The sequence below is a fragment of the Carassius gibelio genome, chromosome B15 (assembly GCF_023724105.1).
Source record: "Carassius gibelio isolate Cgi1373 ecotype wild population from Czech Republic chromosome B15, carGib1.2-hapl.c, whole genome shotgun sequence".
In the NCBI taxonomy this organism is placed as follows: domain Eukaryota; kingdom Metazoa; phylum Chordata; class Actinopteri; order Cypriniformes; family Cyprinidae; genus Carassius; species Carassius gibelio.
The window spans coordinates 19,385,817-19,407,938 of record NC_068410.1 but is presented as its reverse complement, the minus strand read 5'-3'; the positions used below and the strand labels follow the sequence as shown (position 1 = coordinate 19,407,938).

The 22,122-nt window shown below is 38.8% G+C and overlaps 1 protein-coding gene across 1 annotated transcript in view; it reads left to right on the top strand.

Moving 5' to 3' along the window:
• The window catches only part of LOC127972800 (1,4-alpha-glucan-branching enzyme), a 163,257-nt gene that overhangs the window by 29,613 nt on the left and 111,522 nt on the right, over positions 1 to 22,122 (top strand). The window contains exons 3-5 of the mRNA XM_052576588.1: positions 3,936 to 4,051; positions 14,723 to 14,848; positions 15,887 to 16,022. Of these exons, the coding sequence (XP_052432548.1) occupies positions 3,936 to 4,051; positions 14,723 to 14,848; positions 15,887 to 16,022 (378 nt within the window). The remainder of the gene's footprint in view (positions 1 to 3,935; positions 4,052 to 14,722; positions 14,849 to 15,886; positions 16,023 to 22,122) is intronic.

The following is a 22,122-nucleotide window of genomic DNA, read 5'->3' as shown; positions in this document are numbered from 1 at the left end:
GTCGTTGATCACATGGCAAAACTTGAATTGCATTTGAATAAACAAATGATTGTTCATAATTTTATCAGAGAGCATGCAAATTAGGCAACAGACAGATAAGTATGGAGCCAGAAGAGTCTCAATAAAGATAAATGCACACACTACAGTCACATATGCACACATAGGATTCATACATGCACACACATAATTCATAAATACACACACAGGATACACAAATGCACACAAAATTCACAAATGAACACACAAAATTTAAAAAGCACAGAAGATTCACAAATGCATACAAAATTCAGAAATGCACACAAAATTCAGAAATACACACACAATTTAGAAATGCAAACAACATTTACAAATGCACTCAAGATTCACAAATGCACAGGACAAGATTCAGAAATGTATTTCTGATGCACACACACATATATCTTGATTCACAAACTGCTTGCGGTCTGTGAACTTCACTGCATTTGTGTGTGAATTTTGAGACTCCCTTGACTTGGGTCGACACACAAATGCCTTTTTTTAAACAGGGAATGATCTGCAACCAATCAGATATCTCCCTTGTTTTAGCCAATCACAAGAATGCACCCCACGTGGGGGATTGTTTACTTATAAGCCAATCAGCGAACGACTCACTTTCCTCACGCAGCGAACGACTCACTTTCCTCAGCGAACGACTCACTTACCTCACACAGCCGGCGACTCACTTTGCGCAGCCAGCGACCCACTTTGCGCAGCGAACGACTCACTTTCCTCACGAGTCACGCAGCGAACGACTCACTTTCCTCACCCAGCGAGCGACTCACTTTCCTCACGAGTCACGCAGCGAACGACTCACTTTCCTCACCCAGCGAACGACTCACTTTCCTCACCCAGCGAGCGACTCACTTTCCTCAGCAAACGATTCACTTTCCTCACGAGTCACGCAGCGAACGACTCACTTTCCTCACCCAGCGAGCGACTCACTTTCCTCAGCGAACGATTCACTTTCCTCACGAGTCACGCAGCGAACGACTCACTTTCCTCACCCAGCGAGCGACTCACTTTCCTCAGCGAACGATTCACTTTCCTCAAGCAGCGAAGTTGAGCGAACGATTCACTTTCCTCACGCAGCGATCAACTCACTTTCCTAAGCGAACGACAGCCGGAGACCCACTTTTCGCAGCCAGAGAGCCACTTTCCTCTCGCAGCGGACCACTGACTCTCTCTTCATGTAGGGACTGAATATTATAAGTAAAGTGACTTCTATATTGCATCCAAAATAATATTTAGATATATTTAAATATTCAAAAAGGTTTAAATTTTTTTTTTTTTTTACTTTCATTAAAATATTTCAATGAAATGAAATAATTGCCTATTGCAAATTTATGAATCCATGGTTAACTTTTTTTCTGCAGTCACTGGGCTATATGTATTGAGACATTTTTAAATTTATATTTAGTAAAAAATAATAAAAAATAAACCTGAATTGTAATCTAAACATCTGTATTTTCATACAATTTAATACAATTGCTGTATGAACACGTTCATGTGATTGGCTTATAAGTAAACAATCCCCCCACATGGGGTGCATTCTTGTGATTGGCTAAAAGAAGGGAGATATCTGATTGGTTGCTGATCATTCCCTGTTTAAAAAAAAGCATTTGTGTGTCGAGCCAAGTCAGGGGAGTCTCAAAATTCACACACAAATGCAGTGAAGTTCACAGACCGCAAGCAGTTTGTGAATCAAGATATATGTGTGTGTGCATCAGAAATACATTTCTGAATCTTGTCCTGTGCATTTGTGAATCTTGTCCTGTGCATTTGTGAATCTTGAGTGCATTTGTAAATGTTGTTTGCATTTCTGAATTGTGTGTGTATTTCTGATTTTTGTGTGCATTTCTGAATTTTGTATGCATTTGTGAATCTTCTGTGCTTTTTAAATTTTGTGTGTGCATTTGTGAATTTTGTGCGCATTTGTGCATCTTGTGTGTGTATTTATGAATCATGTGTGTGCATGTATGAATCCTGTGTGTGCATATGTGACTGTAGTGTGTGCATTTATCTTTATTGAGACTCTTCTGGCTCCATAGATAAGCATCACTATGACTGTTTTTAAGGATTTTAACAAACTCCTGATTATAAACACTAACAAACTCTAATTATTACAATTTGGCATAGAGTGTGTGAAAGACATGAATTATAACTCAAATCATGCAGATTGTTGAAGAGTATAAAATTATCCTGTTGAATTTGTAGTAAAAACAAAAACTGGCAGCTGTAGTCAAAAACTCACAGACATACTGGTACCTGTATATTTTACAACTTAGAAAATGATGTAATGTTAATATATCAAACATGACTTACCAAATTGCCATAGATTGTGATAACCAGCATAATAATACAACGGTTGTAAAATAAAAAAGACAAATAAAAAAAGAAAAAAGGTAATCAGGGTAACATGATGCTTAAATAATGCACAAAAAAATAAAAAAGCACCCAATATACATTACAGATAACATAAATATTAAATATAATTAAATAAATAACATTATTTACCATATTTACAATTTAAAAGGACAAAAGGATACAAGATTTATTTCAAGAAACTAACAGTGATTTACTATGAATTTAAGTATAATGCTCTGTTAAACCAGTTTATAATTTTTCACCTTATATGCTATGGGAACTTAGTTATGTTTTTATTATTATTATTATTATTATTATTATTATTCAATTTTTTTATTTATTTTTTTCAAATAAATTAATTTACTATGTTTTAGTTTGATTCTTTTTTTATTTAATATTTTGCATTTTAGGGGATTTTATGGTATACAATTTTTAATGCAATAATTAATAACCACTTTTTGAGCATAGACCTGAAAATGTCCAACTTCTATAGCTTTATTATTTTTCTTTATTACTGCTTAATTATTATTATTTTTTCTATATTATTAATCTGCCAAGTGCCTCTATTTTGGTAGCTCCGCCCTACACATGCTTACACAACTGATTATTGTGGAATCTGATGTATTAAACATATCTTATGAAAATAAGATTGCAGATAAACAAACAAGCGAACATGACACACAAGCATATTCAAGCAAAAGCCAGCATATATTAGTTCTGTGAAACAAAGCCAAACCAATGTTACTCAACTATCAAGAAGAAACAAAGCAATCTCGGCTTCCGATCGCAGGCCTTCCCACTCCTCGAGTTCTCTCCAGTGCTGGAAAGTTAATCGGATATTTACACAGGGGCTTCTTCTTGCCTTTATTGTAAGCCTTATTTTGTTTCGCAGACGGTTTCCTTTTTTAACTCACCATCTCTATCTTTCTGTCATAGCTCGGCTCGCATAATGTCCGTCCTGTGCACTGAGCGCTCTCTCCTCTGCATCATGAGTAGACACGCCCCTTACTGCTGATTGGCTAAGTTTGTTTTGGTTCTCAGCCCAACTCACCAATGTAAATTTATGAAAAATGTGAAAAAATGCTATTTTCATATAAGTCTTTGCATAGTTTTTTAAATAAAAAATATATTCTCTTAAACATGTTTTATTCTAAAACTGAACTGAAAAAATAAACCGTAAAATAATCGAAGCCATGAATCTAAAAAAATTGAGGTTTGTATCTCGAAGTGACTAGAGAGCACCATCTATATTGTTCATTTCATTTGTAGCTTAATTAGTATGCTGTGTTTTAGTTATTAGACAATTTCTCACCTTAAAAACTACAATTAAATTTAATGGTAATATGAACCGCTAACCAATCAGCAAGTCCATTTTGAAAACATGTAGTTTTGCACATAAGATAAAGCACTCATAGCATCTGAACAAGCACATCACACCATCATTGCAAGCTTTGCACAGACAAAAACCACCCACTTTTTCGTGAGAAAATGTTTATATAACATTATGTATCGAGCAGGGAAATTTTTTAACTGCAATTGCTTTCTTTTAATAGATGGCTGGGATAATTTTTCCCATCCCTACACTAAAAAGGACTTTGGAAAATGGGAGCTGCACATACCCCCAAAAGAGGACAAGACACCTGCCGTCACTCATAACTCCAAGCTGAAGGTGAGCAGACGCATTAGCTGGTTTGTTTACTTCATTAGCCTGAATGAGGCGCTGAGGTATTATGAAGGCTTTATGCGCTGTCAAGATGGCTTTAATATTCAGCCGTTTTATGGATGGTGTGTCAGTGTTAAAACTACAGCAACAGCTGTGACTTTCAAGCCATTTGATGCTCTTCAGCAGCATATGTTTTTAATAACGCCGCTCCAATTTGGAGCTTCACACCCATGGGGTTTAAAACACTGAGCTTTAATTTTAAACAAATTGAAGCGGGGTCTTGTGGGATTGGTTGGACTCTTCACTCGGTTCAAGATTGTACATTCAATTAAAGTCAACAAGCTGAATGGACTTTATTTACTTTAACACACATTCTTTATATTATTGTGAACGATTCAACCATGCATGTTATTCTTGGATCAAAATGTAACAACTTGCTCTACTGCTTTCTGTCATTTTTCAGGCCACACTGGCAACTTAATTGGGTCATTTTGGGTCTTTTGATTGTAAAAATGTATCGATAAATATAGAAATAACTGTAACTTTACCTCACATTAATAAATGTTTTAGGTCGATTTGTCATTGGTAGTTGATGTTAGAGAGATGATTCACCCAAGAGTGAAAATAGTCTTTATTTTCTCACCTTGTGAATAAATACATAACATTTCGATGTGTCGATTAAGCATCGATATCGCGATGTACGAATCCACGATAGTCACATCGCAGGATGTGCAATGTAGGCTGTCGTAGTTGATCTGTTATTCATTAACTGTATGGGCCAGCTGCTCCCTGGCCCTTGACGAATGTGATTCGCGGATTAATTGCACAGCTTAACCATCTTAGAGTGAAAGTTTTGACAGGGCAGAGAGAGAGAGAGCGAGAGAGAGCGCGAGAGAGAGCGAGAGTGCCCCGGCCGCATGCTCATCGTCTTCAAACAACACGAGCGCATATTAATCAATTGACACGATGGTGTCGATGTTTAAATCATTTAAAATGAGAATGTAATTGTGTTCACCCCATTTTTGTTAGATTTCATATCGCAATATATATCGCAGAAAAATAAAATATCGCAATGTCATTTTTTTTCCCAATATCGTGCAGCCCTACTATATGACTAGTGCTTGCTGTAGCAGTTGGAGCTTGCTTCAGAAACCCTCCACCTTCCCCAGCTCCACCTACATAGATCTGCTACGAGTCGATTCTTGTATGTTATATATGGGGGTTATTTAATGTATGTTATATTTGCAGGAGCGATATTTCTTACATGCTCACAGCAGCATGTTGCAGATGTATTGGCAATAGCAAGTGTTGATACTTGCTCTGCAACAGCAGCAGCGTAGCAGATCTATTCCACCAAGACCAAACACATTAACATTGCCATGTCCATATTACCATGCCAATCCCTCCGTGAGTTGTCATGACATAAATTAAGTTATGTATAATAAAACCAAAACTGCTGTCTCTCTTTTGTTACCAATTTAAATTTTGTTAATCTTTATCATAATAAGTAGTAGTATCTTTTCCCAAGACTTTGATTAAATTGCAGGATTCATATGGATTTGATTTACAATGCCTTTATAACCTTCTGGATCTTATACATTTTGGTTCCCTGGACTTCCAGTAGAGGGAAAGAAACATCTCAGGTTTCATTAAAAATCTTCATTTGTGTTTTGAAAATTAATCAAAGTCTAATGAAGGTGAGTAAATTATGACGGAATTTTTGTTTTTTGCTGAACTATGTCTTGAACTATTGTAATTAATACATTTTTCCAAATGGAACCTGAAGAACCTTAACCTTAAAGCGTTCATTATACACAACATCCACAAACCTGTATGAATTTCTGTTGAGCACAAAATAAGATATTTTGAAAAATGTTAGGAAACAAACAGTTGACAGTTGCCATTGACATCCATAGTATGGAAAAAATGACAATGGAATTACTATTGATTATTAAAAAAAAAAAAAACAATCTGCTACAGATGTGCCAAGTTCTTAGAAATGTACACTTTGTTGTTTTCATATGTAGCAGAAATGAGTCGAACTAGACAAATCAAAGAGTCTATCAGAGCTGTGTGCATTGAAACGAGAGCCGAACTCCTCATGAAGTCATAAATCAGTTCTAGTGCCACAAGAACCAAGCAAGATAACCAACCAACCAACTTGTTCACACAACAGCTTTCAACATTAACACCAATAGAACAATTATTGACAATTTTAATGCGAAGAAGAGATTGTCAAATTTATTGTTCGTGATTGAAATGCAACGCTGGACATCACATGTAAACCCAGGAGATCAAGTTAAATACTTGCATTGACTTCCCCCCCCCCAGCCAGCAGAACCAGACTGAAATTCCTAAGGGAGAAGGGCTTTAAACCTTTGAAAAGTCTCCACAGAAAAGTCCCTTTGCCAGATAATGGCAAAGAAACTGCTTTTTATACATTATATATGGACCAGAATGAACTCAAAAAGACTTCTAAATGAATCGTTCCATTGCTTAACTCCATATTCATTTATGTGTAACCCACACATTTGACTATCATGTATAATCACTTATTGTGTATGTCTTTTGATAACTATAAGATACATAGTCATGTCTAGTATTGATATAATCGAATTTTCTTGCTTGATGTTGTCCTGACAATCATTTATTTGTAAAATATATCATAATCATGTTATAGGAATCATGTCCAAAATTAGACCCTGTGAGGCAAGAACCACATGCTTGGTAAGATAAACAAATGATTTATGACCCCAGACCCAAGACCATATCTGATTGGTCAAGGCAACATTTGAGGGGTGGCCAACAAGGAAGTTTAAATACTTTGGACCCCATGAAATTTTGCTTTTAGTTCTAGCATTGCTTGTGCTATCAGTCATGCCTTGCTTTTAGTTCCAGCCTTGCTCGTGCTATCAGTCATGCCTGCTCTTAGCTTGTAGCTTGTAGCTTTGCTACCTAGCTTTAGCTTGTAGCACCTAGCCATGCGGTTAGTCATCACTGTTCTTTGAGCGCGGTTCCAGCGTGCCTGCCTGCTGCTACTATGTCACGATGAGAAGGAACACCACCTAGTCTCGTCAAACTTTATTTCTTTTCTTTTCCGTTTGAGAGTTTCGTGTTCTGAGTTAAGTTTTGTAATGTCCATTCAACTTCAACCAGCGAACACGACTCTGCACTTTCAGCCAACGCCCAACAACCACGGGCTTCCCAAGACGTCACTTCAGAGACTGAACTTCCAGCCAATCAACGACCTCGGGATAGCCCTTTCACCGAGGCTCCTTCTTCACAGGAGATGCAAGTAACTTTACCTCCAGACTGTGACCTTTACTGGTGTATCTAATATAATTTTAACCTCATTGAGGAACTCAATGCGAGCGCTAATTACGTGATTGATGGTTGTTCATGTTTATGCAGTTTAACGTATTGCTGTAAACTTGGAATTCCATATTTCCATTCTCTTAAACTCATATTTCCCTAACTTTCGACCTTCCTGCCACTTGTGTGAATGTGTGTGTGCGTGCGTTTATGTGTTAGATTAGTTTATATGTCTTAGATTTATCTAATAAGGCCTTATTCATATTGAAAAGAGAAGTATCTTGTGTTTTGTGCTTACATGTCTTAAACTGCCGATCTTGTTACTGTGCTAATTGATAGTGTTTTCACTATAGTTTGGATATTAGTATCCAGTGCAGATTTGATGGTAAACGGCTCGTTCACTGAACAGCAGGCGCGTCTCCATGACCAGCCGTGAAACAGTGATTCTGTTCAAATTCCCTTTAAAATCTTAAATGATTCCCTTTGAGCTAAATTGACCTGTTTCCCTTACACATATGATTTAAAAAAAAACTTTTATACCATTTTAAAGAATAGAAACATTACATTTATTGACTCTAGAAATGTCATATTGCTAAACCATCAAGTTATATTAACATATTTTTATTGTGTGTACATCATAATCATTTAATCAAAAATAAATAAGTTATATATATACATACATACATACACACACACACTAACCTAAAGGATTATTAGGAACATCTGTTCAATTTCTCATTAATGCAATTATCTAATCAACCAATCACACAGCAGTTGCTTAAATGCATTTAGGGTTGTGGTCCTGGTCAAGACAATCTCCTGAACTCCAAACTGAATCTCAGAATGGGAAAGAAAGGTGATTTAAGCAATTCTGAGTGTGGCATGGTTGTTGGTGCCAGACGGGGCGGTCTGAGTATTTCACAATCTGCTCAGTTACTGGGATTTTCACGCACAACCATTTCTAGGGTTTACAAAGAATGGTGTGAAAAGGGAAACATATCCAGTATACGGCAGTCCTGTGGGCGAAAATGCCTTGTTGATGCTAGAAGTCAGAGGAGAATGGCCAACTGATTCAAGCTGATAGAAGGACAACTTGGACTGAAATAACCACTCGTTACAACCGAGGTATGCAGCAAAGCATTTGTGAAGCCACAACATGCACAACCTTGAGGCGGATGGGCTACAACAGCAGAAGACCCCACCGGGTACCACTCATCTCCACTACAAATAGGAAAAAGAGGCTACAATTTGCACGAGCTCACCAAAATTGGACAGTTGAAGACTGGAAAAATGTTGCCTGGCCTGATGAGTCTCGATTTCTGTTGAGACATTCAGATTGTTGAGTCAGAATTTTGCGTAAACAGAATGAGAACATGGATCAATCATGGCTTCTTACCACTGTGCAGGCTGGTGGTGGTGGTGTAATGGTGTGGGGGATGTTTTCTTGGCACACTTTAGGCCCCTTAGTGCCAATTGGGCATCGTTTAAATGCCACGGCCAACCTGAGCATTGTTTCTGACCATATCCATCACTTTACGACCACCATGTACCCATCCTCTTATGGCTACTTCCAGCAGGATAATGCACCATGTCACAAAGCTCGAATCATTTCAAATTGGTTTCTTGAACATGACAATGAGTTCACTGTACTAAAATGGCCCCCACAGTCACCAGAGCTCAACCCAATAGAGCATATTTGGGATGTGGTGGAACAGGAGCTTCGTGCCCTGGATGTGCATCCCACAAATCTCCATCAACTGCAAGATGCTATCCTATCAATTTTGGCCAACATTTGTAAATAATGCTTTCAGCACCTTGTTGAATCAATGCCATGTAGAATTAAAGCAGTTCTGAAGGCTAAAGGGGGTCAAACACAGTATTAATATAGTGTGTATATATATATGGTGTGTATATATATATATATATGGTGTGTGTATATATATATATATATATATATATATATATATATATATATATATATATATATATATATATATATATATATATATAGGTAATGTTTCATTTACAAATATCATTAAGTTGCATAACATGACATTTTGTGGCCTAAACAAATTTTTCCTTATAAAACTGTCAAATTATTTGATATTTTAAGAGTCTTCTTTTGAATTACTTATTTATTTCAGTTTTTACTGTATCTCTGCAAATTAATCTTAAACTGAAATTCAATAATATGCTCCTCATAGAAGATGTGTATAAAAGACATTGCATGTATTTTTAATGCATTGTTTAATAAACTAATAAAAAATAACGTCAATAAACTGGGATTCATTTGTATTTTATCTGCTTACAAAGCCGGTTTTGTATCTCTGTGTTAGCCCAGCCTCTTGTGCTCCTGCTGTCCATTATGTTGTGTGACACGCTGGCAGAGGCTTGATTGATGGCAGGTCGATGCCACTCACTGGGCACAGGCTGCTTTTCTGGTTGCTTTGTTCCTGTTGTCTTCTTGGGTCAGGCTCTGGACGATAAGAACCAGATGCAGACCCTGGTCCTGTCCCAGTTCAGGCCCTCAGACTGGACTCGGATGAGTCGATTGTCAACTGTATGTTCCCGGTGAAAAGTGGTCTGGCCAGACTTTAATTATGCAGGAAGTGCACTGTCCTATTCTTTCTGCTTCACGCCGCAGGCTCATATCATGATGGAGAGACCTTGTGTTGTTACATAGGGTGTTTTATGCACCTATTGAGTAATGGTAATGCCCCATTGTGGTAATGCAAAATAGAGCTAATACCTATAATATATCATTTGACAAACGAACATTAACCAGTCATTAAGTGAAAAAAAAAATAATAGTAATAATATGATGAAATTATTTATTTTTTATTTTTGCAGGTGTCTGGTAGGAAATATAACACAATACTCAAATTATTTAGAATTGTAAAACTGTTAAGACTTAATCTAGAAATTAAGAAATTCTCCTCTGAACAAAATAAATAAAAATCTGTCTCAACCTTCACTGAAAAACAAAACAAAAAACAAGACAGATTATCATCAGAAGTTTATTTAAAACTCAGTGTAGTGACAAGTATGGGATATTTTTTGCATAAAGCCACAAATATGACAATTTAAGTACAAAAGTCTTGATGTTTGTTCGTGATGATAATTGATTGATTTTTGAGAGAGAATTTTTTTTCACATTTTACATATCATTAGTTTTGAAAATTTCATTAGAGAGGAGCATTTCCATTTTCCATTTGAAGTTTCCAAGTTTAGTTTCCCCCCTTCTATATAACCATAATATGTATTTTCTATCACCCAATTTTTATATTATTTTATTATATTTTATTTTAAAATGAAATAAGCAGGAGGTGGTCCCAATGTAAAGGGCTGCAAAGCTGCATTTATTCAATAACAATTTATATATATAATTGTTATTGAATAAATTAACTAGTTAAATTTATTCAATTTTTAACCAAAAAAAAATCCTCCAAGTCATTCCAATGGTGTTTAATAAACAATACTTACTATTTTATATATATTATATATATGTATGTGTATGCATGTATGTATATATGTGTGTGTCACTTTAACCTGCATCCTTGCTCAATAAAAGAAGTAATTTATTAAATATATATATATTAGGGGTGTAACGATACGCGTATTCGTATTGAACCGTTCGGTGCGAGGCTTTCGGTTCGGTACGCGGTACGCATTATGTACCGAACGGTTCGTTGAACTAATTAATTATATAAAAAAAAAAAAAAAAAGTGAAATATAATGATATGCGTTCAACAAGGTAGCCCAATAACCGAAACGACGTAACAGGCAACGCCCCTGACACCCCGAAGAAGAAAAAAACACCAACTTATATGTTTATGTTAGGCTACTCAGTCAGGCGCTCGCTCACTCAGTACGCGCTGAGTGAGCGAGCAGTTCATGCACGGTACGCGGTGGCCAGTGCATTTAACAGACCAGAAATAGAAGATCCTCCAATAACCAACAGGTCTGGTGTTTGAGTGCACTTTGGATTCCCTGTAAGCTATAATGGTGATGGCAAGAGAGTGGTGGATAAAAAAAACAACGGTATGTCGCATCTGCTACATGACAATAGGGTACACCAGCGGGAATAAAAAAAAAAAAAAAAAAACAACACCAGGGGAAATACTTGAAACATGTCAACTCATTTACGCCGACATCACCTTAGTGTGTCAGTATCTGGGAAAAGACGAAAAACAGAAACATACACGCAACAAACTATCCCCGCAGCATTTAGACAGACATTTCCAACTGACTCAAACAGGGCAAAAGACATCACCACGGCGATTGGTAGGCTTCATTTACGTTACATTTAGATTATAGCCGCGGATATGAGACCTTACTATTTACCATTCATTCTGTCATCACCATTATAGCTCACTCATATATCTTACTGACCCCAAACTTTTAAATAGTAGTGAAGAAAAGTTACAAATTGCCATTACGATTGGAACAGAAATATATTATTTAATCAAAATAATATTTCATGGTGAGTTTAGAAATATTAATTGACAGTAATTGTTTTCAATAAACCTGCGACTGAACTCCAATTTGACAGTACAGCAAAGTGACAGACATTAAATGAACTCAGTAAGAGTTTTGTCATCATCCATTTATCCTCCACCTCACCCTGCTTTCATTGACACCGTGTGTCTGCTATTTTCTGCTATTTTATCTCCATCAGTCGGTCTGGCTCAGCATCTGTCCATTCTCGCACTCTTTTCTGGGTAATTATATAAACTGGCAAACCCGTGGTGTGGCGGTTTGGGGCTGCCGCATGTCCTCGGGTGAGAAGCCTCTAATGATTGAGCCCCACTGGGACGCTGCTCTGTAGGTCACCGGCAGGTGCCAATGGCTCCGTCATTACCTCTCGCTGGCAGCTTATGGAGGGGACCATCAAATGATCCATTTGCTTTTTGGCCCAGGAAAGAGAGAGATAGGGAGACTCAGGATTGATAGCTCCCGCGGGTGCATTCACACGGCGAGAGACGCTCCGTTATCGATCTGCTCTCCTGTACTGACAGTCGTGTGACTGAGCGCAGCAGCAGGAGGAAGAGGAGAGGAGCGACACACACTGCTCTTTTCTCACTCGTTTGGAAAGTGGCCTGGAAACCGAGTGCCTTAAGCCAGTTTACTTCGAGTGTGGTTGTAAAGTTAGGGAAAAATGTAGGTTATATGAATAAACATACCATTTAGTTAGTTTTTAAAGACATTTGATTTACAAGGACACAGAAAGATATGCCTTTATAAACCATGTTCACCTACACTCTCAGGAAAAAAAAAGGTACAAAAGCTGTCAATCGGGCAGTATCTACTCAAAAAGTCAATTTTTATACTTTTTTAAGTATAAATATGTACACTTTAAGTACTAACACTTAAGTACTGACCACCAGTATGGACCCTTTAGGTACGAAGATTACAGTGACCGCTTTTGTACCTTTTTTCCTATCCATATGTATGTTCATGTTTTTGTTAGTGCCGTCAAACAATTAATTGCAAATAATGGCATCCAAAATAATAATAATCATCTATTTGTGTGTGTGTGTATATACTGTGTATATTTATTATGTATCTATAAAAACAAACACATACAGCATATTTTGAAAATATTTACATGTATATATTTATATTCATATAATTTCTATTATATATAAATATATTGAATATATAAACATGACACATTTTTCTTAAATAATATACATATCATATATACATATACTACATATCAACAACAATTTTTATTTTGGATGCCATTAATCACAATTAAAAAGATGCTCATCAAGGCTGTATTTATTTTATCTACAATACAATAAAAGTAATAGTACTGTGTAACGTTTTTAAAGTTTAAAATAAATGTTTTCTGTTTTAATATATATATATTCAGTCTTTAGCATTGATATTTTACAAATATTTCTTATAAATCATCATATAATATAATATAATATAATATAATATAATTTAATATTTTTTTAAATAAATGAAACTATCATTTTTGTGTGCATTTATTTTCTCGAACACAACACTTTTGGCTTCTATTTCATAATATATAATTAAAATTTCCCAGGGCCGTCTAGTCTTACACAAGTTTTTCAAGTTAAGACATTGTATGTTGCATTATATTGAAATGTCAATATAATTACTCTAAAAGTTTTTGTAACACTGGTTAATTAATATTACCAAATGTATTATATTAAATTTGATTATATTAATAGGAATTTACAAGCCCTTTTCAGTCCTGCTGTCTGAAGATCCTGTAACCCTCCCGCACATCTACTCCTCTACAGATCATTGAAAAAACACACTCTGACATTAAATTCAACCTCTGCCTTCGAATGCCCTTTAGAAAGGAAAGCTTCTGTATTCTTATCGGAGACACATGATGAGTTTTTAATATCTGCGAGTGAATAGTTTTGCTCAAGCTATAAATAACAATGCCGATAGTACACAAAGGATTAAATGACTCTTTCCGTTTCTGATCAGTGTTTTTGTGCTGGGTAATAGCTTTATTTTAGACAGCTCTAGAAATCTTCTTCTCCATGAGAAAACACAGTGTGGCATAATAAACCTTTCCTGACATAACAAATCAAAATTAAGCCGTTATCTACTCACTCACGTCATTCCAAACTCACTTTTTTACAGACTTTTTTTATTTATTTTTTCTCCGTGGAACAGAAATAAAGCCATTTAGCACAATGTCCAGGCTGCTTATTTACGTACATTAAAACATACATTTTTCCACAAAATTCAAAGCTTAACTTTTCTTTTTGAGTGAGTTGTTGCTTTAAAACCTGGCACAAACACAAGTTGCCACGTAATTTTTCCTGGCCTCCCTGTCTATGGTTGTAATCTAGGGCATATGGGTAAAAACAGAAAGCGTTTGATCTATTATTCATCTTACTCTTTCAAGTTTGTATATCTAAAGCAAGTACCAAGCTAAAAATATAAGTAAACACAAATGTTTCCCAGAATCATTTCACATTTAATAATAAGTGGTTATCACTTTAATAATCATGCAGCTCTCTCTTTAAAAATACTCTTATACCATTCAGAAGCGGCTTGTTGCCTCAGAATATATATATATAAAATTATAATTTTTTTTAATTTTTTTTGGAAACCCAATTTAATAATTTCAGAAGTCTTTTTTTTTTTTTTTTTACATTTTTTATAAGACTTCTTTCACCTCCAGTGGTCAGACTGAACTCAAATGTCCTCTTTGCTTGTACCATGTGACCTTTCTGCATGAGATTGGCCCTTTATCCCTGCTCTCTGGCAGCTGTAAACACATTTTCTCTTACCTCTTTGCTTGTGCCTACGTCCCGACCCTCTCTCTGTGCCCTTGCCGTTACATCCCTCATTTGTCTCTCTTCCCAGGTGGTTGTTCACACCAGAGCAGGAGAGCGCCTGTACCGATTCTCACCTTGGGCAAAGTATGTGGCCAGGCATGAGAAGTCCGTCATCTATGATTGGGTACATTGGGACCCTCCTCAACCTTACATTGTAAGTGATTATTTCAGAATTCTAAATTTACGTCTTGTAATTCTGGCCTTTTCCTTAGAATTTTAAGTTTACCTCCCACTGTACATTTTTTTTTTTTTATTTATTTAAATAGAATTCTAAGTTTACATTTTGGCATTCTTCTCTGAATTTTTGAGTTTACCTCTTGCAATCCAGAATTATTATTATTATTATTATTTTTGTAATTCTGAGTTTACATTTTGCGGTTTTATTTTATTTTTCTTGTACTTCTAAGTTTACGTCTCGCAGTTCTGACCTTTTTTATTCTAAGTTTACATTCTGGAATTCTTAACTTTTTTTTTTAGGAGAAATCTAATTGTACAACTTGCAGTTCTGGCATTTCCTCTGAATTCTGAGATTACATACCACAATTGTAACTTTTTTTCCCCGTCAGAATTCTAAGATTTTTACATTGCACAATTTTGGCATTTTTCTCAGATTTTTGAGTTTGCTGACATCTTGCATTTTTTTTTTTTTTTTGGTATTCAGTTTACGCCTTGCAATTCTGATTCCCACAGTTGTAAATATACAATCCCATATCCCAAAGAGTGAGATAATTGTGAGATAAAATTATGCAATAACCTTAAAAAAAAAAAAAAAAAATGTGTGTATGTATGTTTGTTTGTTTGTTTATTTTTTATTCCATGGAAGAAATTCGCTTTCATAAAACTACTCTAGTTAGGGCATGCAGTTTCCAAGCAAAGCAAACTGTTTCTGAAAACAGGAGGATAAAGAAAACATATTTATGAATACATGAGCCATTTCATTGCTTTCTACTTAGAGTAATTTTGCTTTAATGTCAAGTCAAGCCTGTGAACATCATCTCCTCAGACTATGAATTATATATGCCCGTTAATGTCCTCCAGTCATGAGTCATGATTTGCTGAGATTCCCCAAATTAGCTCCTGTCAGCTCTGTTCAGCGCCTGCATCTTATCTTCAGTTGTATTGGCATGCACTGTGATGTTAAATTTGGATGAAGAATTATTCCAGAGATATTTCCCTGCTGTTTCTGTGCCAGCACAAGAACCCTCGTCCACAGAAGCCCAGGAGCTTACGGATATACGAGTCCCACGTTGGCATTGCTTCTCCGGAGGGCAAAGTGGCATCCTACAGCAACTTTACACACAACGTGCTGCCTAGGATCAAAGATCTTGGTAAGAGACCACGTCTCTAACACAAAATGTTGGCGTAATTAGAATTTATACTTGATAGACTTTGGTTCAAAGTAGTTTTATCATGACTAGTTTGACTAAAAACAGCTTATTTTATTACTTTGTGTTGTGATGTGTGTTGTTTTTTGCATTGGTTTTATGTTGGTTTTATATATTTATTCATTTATTTATTTTTAGCGTTGCCTTAGCATTTTTTATTCAAACAAATTACTATATCCATAGTTTTTTATAATTTATTTTATTGCTTTATTTAGTTTGAGGGTATTTTTACCCTACTTTTTTTTTCTTTGACAGTTTTACAAAGGCTTTAAACATTTCTTAAAACAAATGACTTAAACCGCGCAAGAGTGTGTCCCTTGAACGATTCAACGTTGGTATTTTTCTCTGTGCCCTTTTGAAACAAAATATTATTTTCAGTTTAGAATTTGGCACAAGTTTTAATATTCTTTCTTTCGTCAAATCATTGTTTTACCGAAGGTAATTACTAACAAAAAGCACAATGGGCGTCATCACTAGCTGTCCTGTAAAGCACTTTATTCTTTTTGATGCATTACAGAGAAGTACTGAAATACTATGGTGGAGCAGTTTCATGTTTTTTGGAGATACACCATGACAGTACCATAATATACCTTGGAGTATCATTTTGAACAATAGTATATATCAAAGTGTTACCATCACACTATATTTTTAATAAGAATCCCAGCATTATTTTTAGCCTGGAGAGAGGTTATGTTCTACTTGCCAACATTCCTCCTTCATAACAAAGTATCTGAGCTGCAGTGGTGCTTATCCTGACAGACCTGCTGCATTGATGATGAGCCCCTGGCCTCGGTGCCAGTGTTCTGTGGAGGCTGCTCTCTCAACCAAGCCCCTTTGTGCAGGTCAACACCCTGTTTACGGGCTAAAGCTGCCATGTTGAGTGTTCATTAGTGCTGTCGTGGATGAGGGCTGGAGAGAGGGGTGTTTGAGTGTGCCGATGTGTTTTAGAGGTGCAGGGGGTATTTTCAAGTGTTTACCAGACATGGGAGAGCCTGTGGATTATAGTGACAGTGGTGATGTGACCGTTAGAGAGTTAGTTTGCCAAATTTAAAGAAAATTCTTTAAACATAAATGTAACGATTCAAACAAATCTCCATATTCATCGGGAAGAAGGAGGCGGGAACCGGCGCACAATCAAAACCACTTTAATATTCAAAATAAACAAAACAGCGCGTCAGCCCCTCACGGCAACTGACGCGCACAAATAAAAACCAAAACATAAAATAATGTCCCAGGCCTGGTCCTCTCTCGTCCTTCACGGTCGTCGCTCCAGTTTTATATCCTTCCATCTCCTACGTGGGACTCGATACTAGCGGTGGGGCTCAGGTGTAGCTCATCTCCAATCACTACACCTGGCCTCACTCCTCGTTCCCACGCCTCTCGGCCCCGCCCCACTCGCCACATACCCCCATCGCCCCTCGCAGGCCGGGGGGTACTCCCGAGACTGCGCTCTACTCCCCCCCCCCCCCCCCCCCTTCCCTCCGGGGGAGACCGCTCACGGGGACCTGCGGGAACCTGGGGGTAGGACAGACGAGGCGAGAGAAAAGGAGATGGAAGGAGGAGCGACAGGGACGAGAGAGGGGAGAGAGGAAAAAAAAAAAAAAAAAATCCGGTTCCCAGACGCACTGCTGCTCGGCCCTCCACCGGCTGGGTGATCTCCTCCGCGGTGCCCGGCGGTGGCACTGGACGGCCCTCGGCGGACGGCACGACACTCCTCCGCCGCCCGGTGGACGGCGACGGCTCCTCCGATTTTGGGCAGCGGCAGGAGTCCCCCGTTCCCTGCCCCTCCGGATTCCGTCACGGAGGCGGCAGGCTCCGGCCCCCTGGCGAACGGCGCCGACTCCTCCGCTCCCTCACGGACGGCAGCCGCCCCTCCTTGTCGTGGGCGGTCGGCAGCGAGCTCGCCCGTCCCCGGCAACTCGCTCCAGCCCACCGCCTCGAGCGTCCATGGCGGCACACACCTCGCCAGCTCGAGGGCACCGCGGATTCACCACAGCGGCGAGGGATCTTCAGCAGCGCGTCCCTCCTTCTCCCGGGCTTCGGCACCACTGTAACGATTCAAACAAATCTCCATATTCATCGGGAAGAAGGAGGCGGGAACCGGCGCACAATCAAAACCACTTTAATATTCAAAATAAACAAAACAGCGCGTCAGCCCCTCACGGCAACTGACGCGCACAAATAAAAACCAAAACATAAAATAATGTCCCAGGCCTGGTCCTCTCTCGTCCTTCACGGTCGTCGCTCCAGTTTTATATCCTTCCATCTCCTACGTGGGACTCGATACTAGCGGTGGGGCTCAGGTGTAGCTCATCTCCAATCACTACACCTGGCCTCACTCCTCGTTCCCACGCCTCTCGGCCCCGCCCCACTCGCCACAATAAAACTTAAAAAATAAAAAAATATATTTAATGAATGTGAATGGGGACTCTCGCTCAGATATAGATTTATGTGATAAACAACTGGGAAGTACTGAGAATCTTTTGGAAAGCTCTTATCAGATAATTAATAATAACATGTGGCGATTTGGAAGAAATCCATGCCAGCTTTTCACTTTTTCTAATGGGCGGAAATCAATAAGGAAATTTAATATAAAAGTGAGTTAGAAACGGAAGAGGAGGAGGGAAGTAAAAACAAAACATACGTGTAGGTTGTATTGGAATGGGACGCACGCTACCTGAAGGTCGTTGCTGTTTTGTGCTGGAATCTGTGCATGGGCTGACTGGGTGCGATCGCCAAAGTGTCGGAGAAATTGAGCTCTACTGCATGGTTCGGTCGCCAGCCTGGGGATACACAATCCAGTCTGGTTCGTTCGCCTGCCTCAGGTACTAGTGATGTTGTCCATCATTTGTTAACCTCACGTCAAGTCTCCAAACTGTCCCCGGCCCGGGATTAGCGGCCGCTACACAGACTTCACACAGCCAACACACACATACACTCAAAAAAATATACAAAAATACTTTCTTTTTTCTTTCTCGTAGGCAATACAGAAGTATGTATGCCTGCATGTTTAGATTGAAAATGACCGTCTTCCCACATAAAGTCCTACGATGCCATTCAGAGTAAAAACAAATAAATAAAATATTATGGTAGAATAATTAATTCATATGTCCATGCACTAAACCAGTATGTTGTTGCATTGGATCTGTTGCTTCCTTGAGTTCTCATTGTTTTGTGGTATCCAGTTGCATTTCCCTAGACAATTGTGGTTCTGGCATCTAAAAAATATCGAAAAGTGCTCTCTGTGTGTGTGTGCGCGCATTCGCTCATGCATCGTCATTGAGACGAGCCCCTGGCGCTGTCACACCTCATCAAAAATCCCCAAACCTTTTCTGAAGCGGGGCGAGGAAGATAGCTAGATAGATAGATAAATAAATAAACCATTCTGCTCAAAAAAAAAAAAAAAAACTATGTGAGACAAGCCTGGATCTCTCTCTTGAGTTCTTCCAGTACAGATTCAAAGCCGTGTCAGTTCAGCTACAGCCTGCGTGGGGAACCGAAATGCTGGTTTTGTGGCTGATCTGGACAAATAAGACTTGTGTATGACCTGATGAGTCATTCAAACGGGGAATCCGGGTGGCCACTTTGTGTTCACATAAAAGACCAGCTTCTGTAGTAGACACTTACTGGTCATAGCTGAAGGGGGGGGGGTTATGTTGGGATGGCAGCTGTATCTATTGTACTTTGGTTGATTGGGTTCAACCTGAGTAGTGTTTTCCTGATAATATTTTTTGTGGCCTTGACAATTTAGTATTTTTGCTTGATTGTTGTATAATATCCTCTTGTTAATGAAAACAGCTGTTTTGAAATCATGTGAAGCCATGATTCTCTATGTGGGCATTTGGTACACACACTGCTGTGGGGATGACACAACATCAGCAGAACAGCAGAATTTGTACTTTTTTTTTTGCTGCCACATGTTTTGGTTTTGCAGGGAAATTAGTATAGCTAAATGTCACAGCTGTAACTAAAAAAACGTCTCCGTTACGTGTGTAACACTTCTTCCCTGAAGGAGGATGTGGAGACGTCACGTTGGTGACTGACGAATTGTGAACTTGAGAGACCAGTCTGCCTCGAGTGTAAATTAATCAAGCCAATGCACATTGGCATGCGATTATTGCATCCAGCTGCCGCTGATCACAGCGTGAGCATAAACAGGTGCAATGTGACCGGCCGCTCAGCGGTGGTACAGCAGCTGTGGCAACGGGATGTGACGTCTCCGTTCTCTCTTTCAGGGAACGAGTCTTACATATGTAACCGATACATTTTCTTTCAGTCCATTACTCTCTATGTCATATCGGTGACCGACGAAATGGGATCCCAACCAAAGGCAATGGGTGCACACCCTGTGCCTGATAAGCCAGGATGATAGCATCCACAATGCAGTGGGTCATTCTCTACTTAGAGATGGCCTTGCCCTTCTGCCGGCCTCTGGACATACAAAGAGAGTTTGAGTGTCCGGTCTATGTAGCATCTCAAGGCTCGGATGGGACAGAGCAAAGCTAGGGCTGGATCTGCCTCCTCTGGGGGCAGCGCTTGCAGGCTTACCACCTGAACCCTGAAGGGAGCATTAGTTCTGGGAACCAGGTCCAAGTGGGACAATACAGCGCCACAAGCAGGACATTCTCCTTGTTCTTACTGACCTTGCACAGCATATGTGTGAGAATGCTCACTGGGGAAAACGTATACTTGTGCAGGCCCTGCAAAGCCAGCTGTGTGCCTGGCAGTGAGCATTTTCTGGAAAGGCAGTCAGGTCTACCAGAGCAGCTCCGTAACATCCAAATCAGCTAGACTGTCTGGGGAGGAGTCTCCATGCTCCTGGGAGCATATCAAGGGGTGGCAGTGGCTCTGGTTCATGTAGGTTGTTTACAAACTGGAAGGTTGGTGGTTCAATCCCCGGCTCCACCTGACCAAGTGTCGAGCTGTCCTTAAGCAAGACACCTAACCCCAGCTGATCCAGATGAGCTGGATGGCACCTTGAGTGGCTGACACCGCAGTCAGTGTATGAATGAGTGAGTGAATCGGTGAATGTGAGGCAACTTGTAAAGCGCTTAGGATGGCCACGGGGTCTGTTGAAAGCGCTATGTAAATGCAGTCCATTTAACATTTACCATATGCCCAGCACCGACCGCGCATGTTCCTCAGTGAGGCATACTGTCCAACTCCATTCCGAGAAAAGAGATCTTCTACGTTGAGGAGAGTTTGCTCTTTTCCCAGTTGACCCAAAGACCCAACTGGCTGAGATACCGGTGCAACAGGTCCCTGTGCTCACACAACTGCTCATGAGACTGCTAGTATATGCCAGTTGTTGAGATAGTTGAAGATGCCAACACCCTGCACTCTGAGGGGGACAAGAGTCCCCTCCACAACTATTGTGAAGACACGGGGAGACAAGGACTTGTACTGGTATGCACATTCTTTAAACGTGAACTGCATAAATGGACTTTGGCACAAAATAGTGATGTGCGGGTCGTCTCATAACCTGCGGGTAACCCACGGGTCAGGTTAGGGCGGGTTAAAAAATTGGCACTTTATTGCGGGGCGGATTGGGGCGGGTCACTAAAAACAAAATTTGTAAAAAATCCATTTATGTTGCATGGAATTTAGTGGTGGAAATTTTGATTCTTTCAAGAGATTTGTTGATTTTCAGTTCGTTCACCAAAATGATTCATTCACTGATTCGTTCAGAGACCATTTCTTCATATTACACAAATACGCCAGCAGTTGGTGGAAAAGAGTGTCTTATGTGTTATGTGTGTAACCACGTTTTTTTGTTTGTTTCTTTTTTCAAGAGACAGAAGTTTCCTCCTATGGTCTCCAGCCATTAAAGTAAAATGACTCAACCTAAGCATAGAAGCTTGATAAAAATCCTAATTTTAGGTGAACATTTCAGATGGCGCTTAGAGGCTTTTGCATCTGAACTCTTCATATATATATAATTTTTTTTTCTCGTTAAAAAAAGTATAAAAATTAATACTTTAATACATCAAAGAAGCCTGAAAAAATTCTACTCAGCTGTTTTCAACATTATCATAATCAGAGT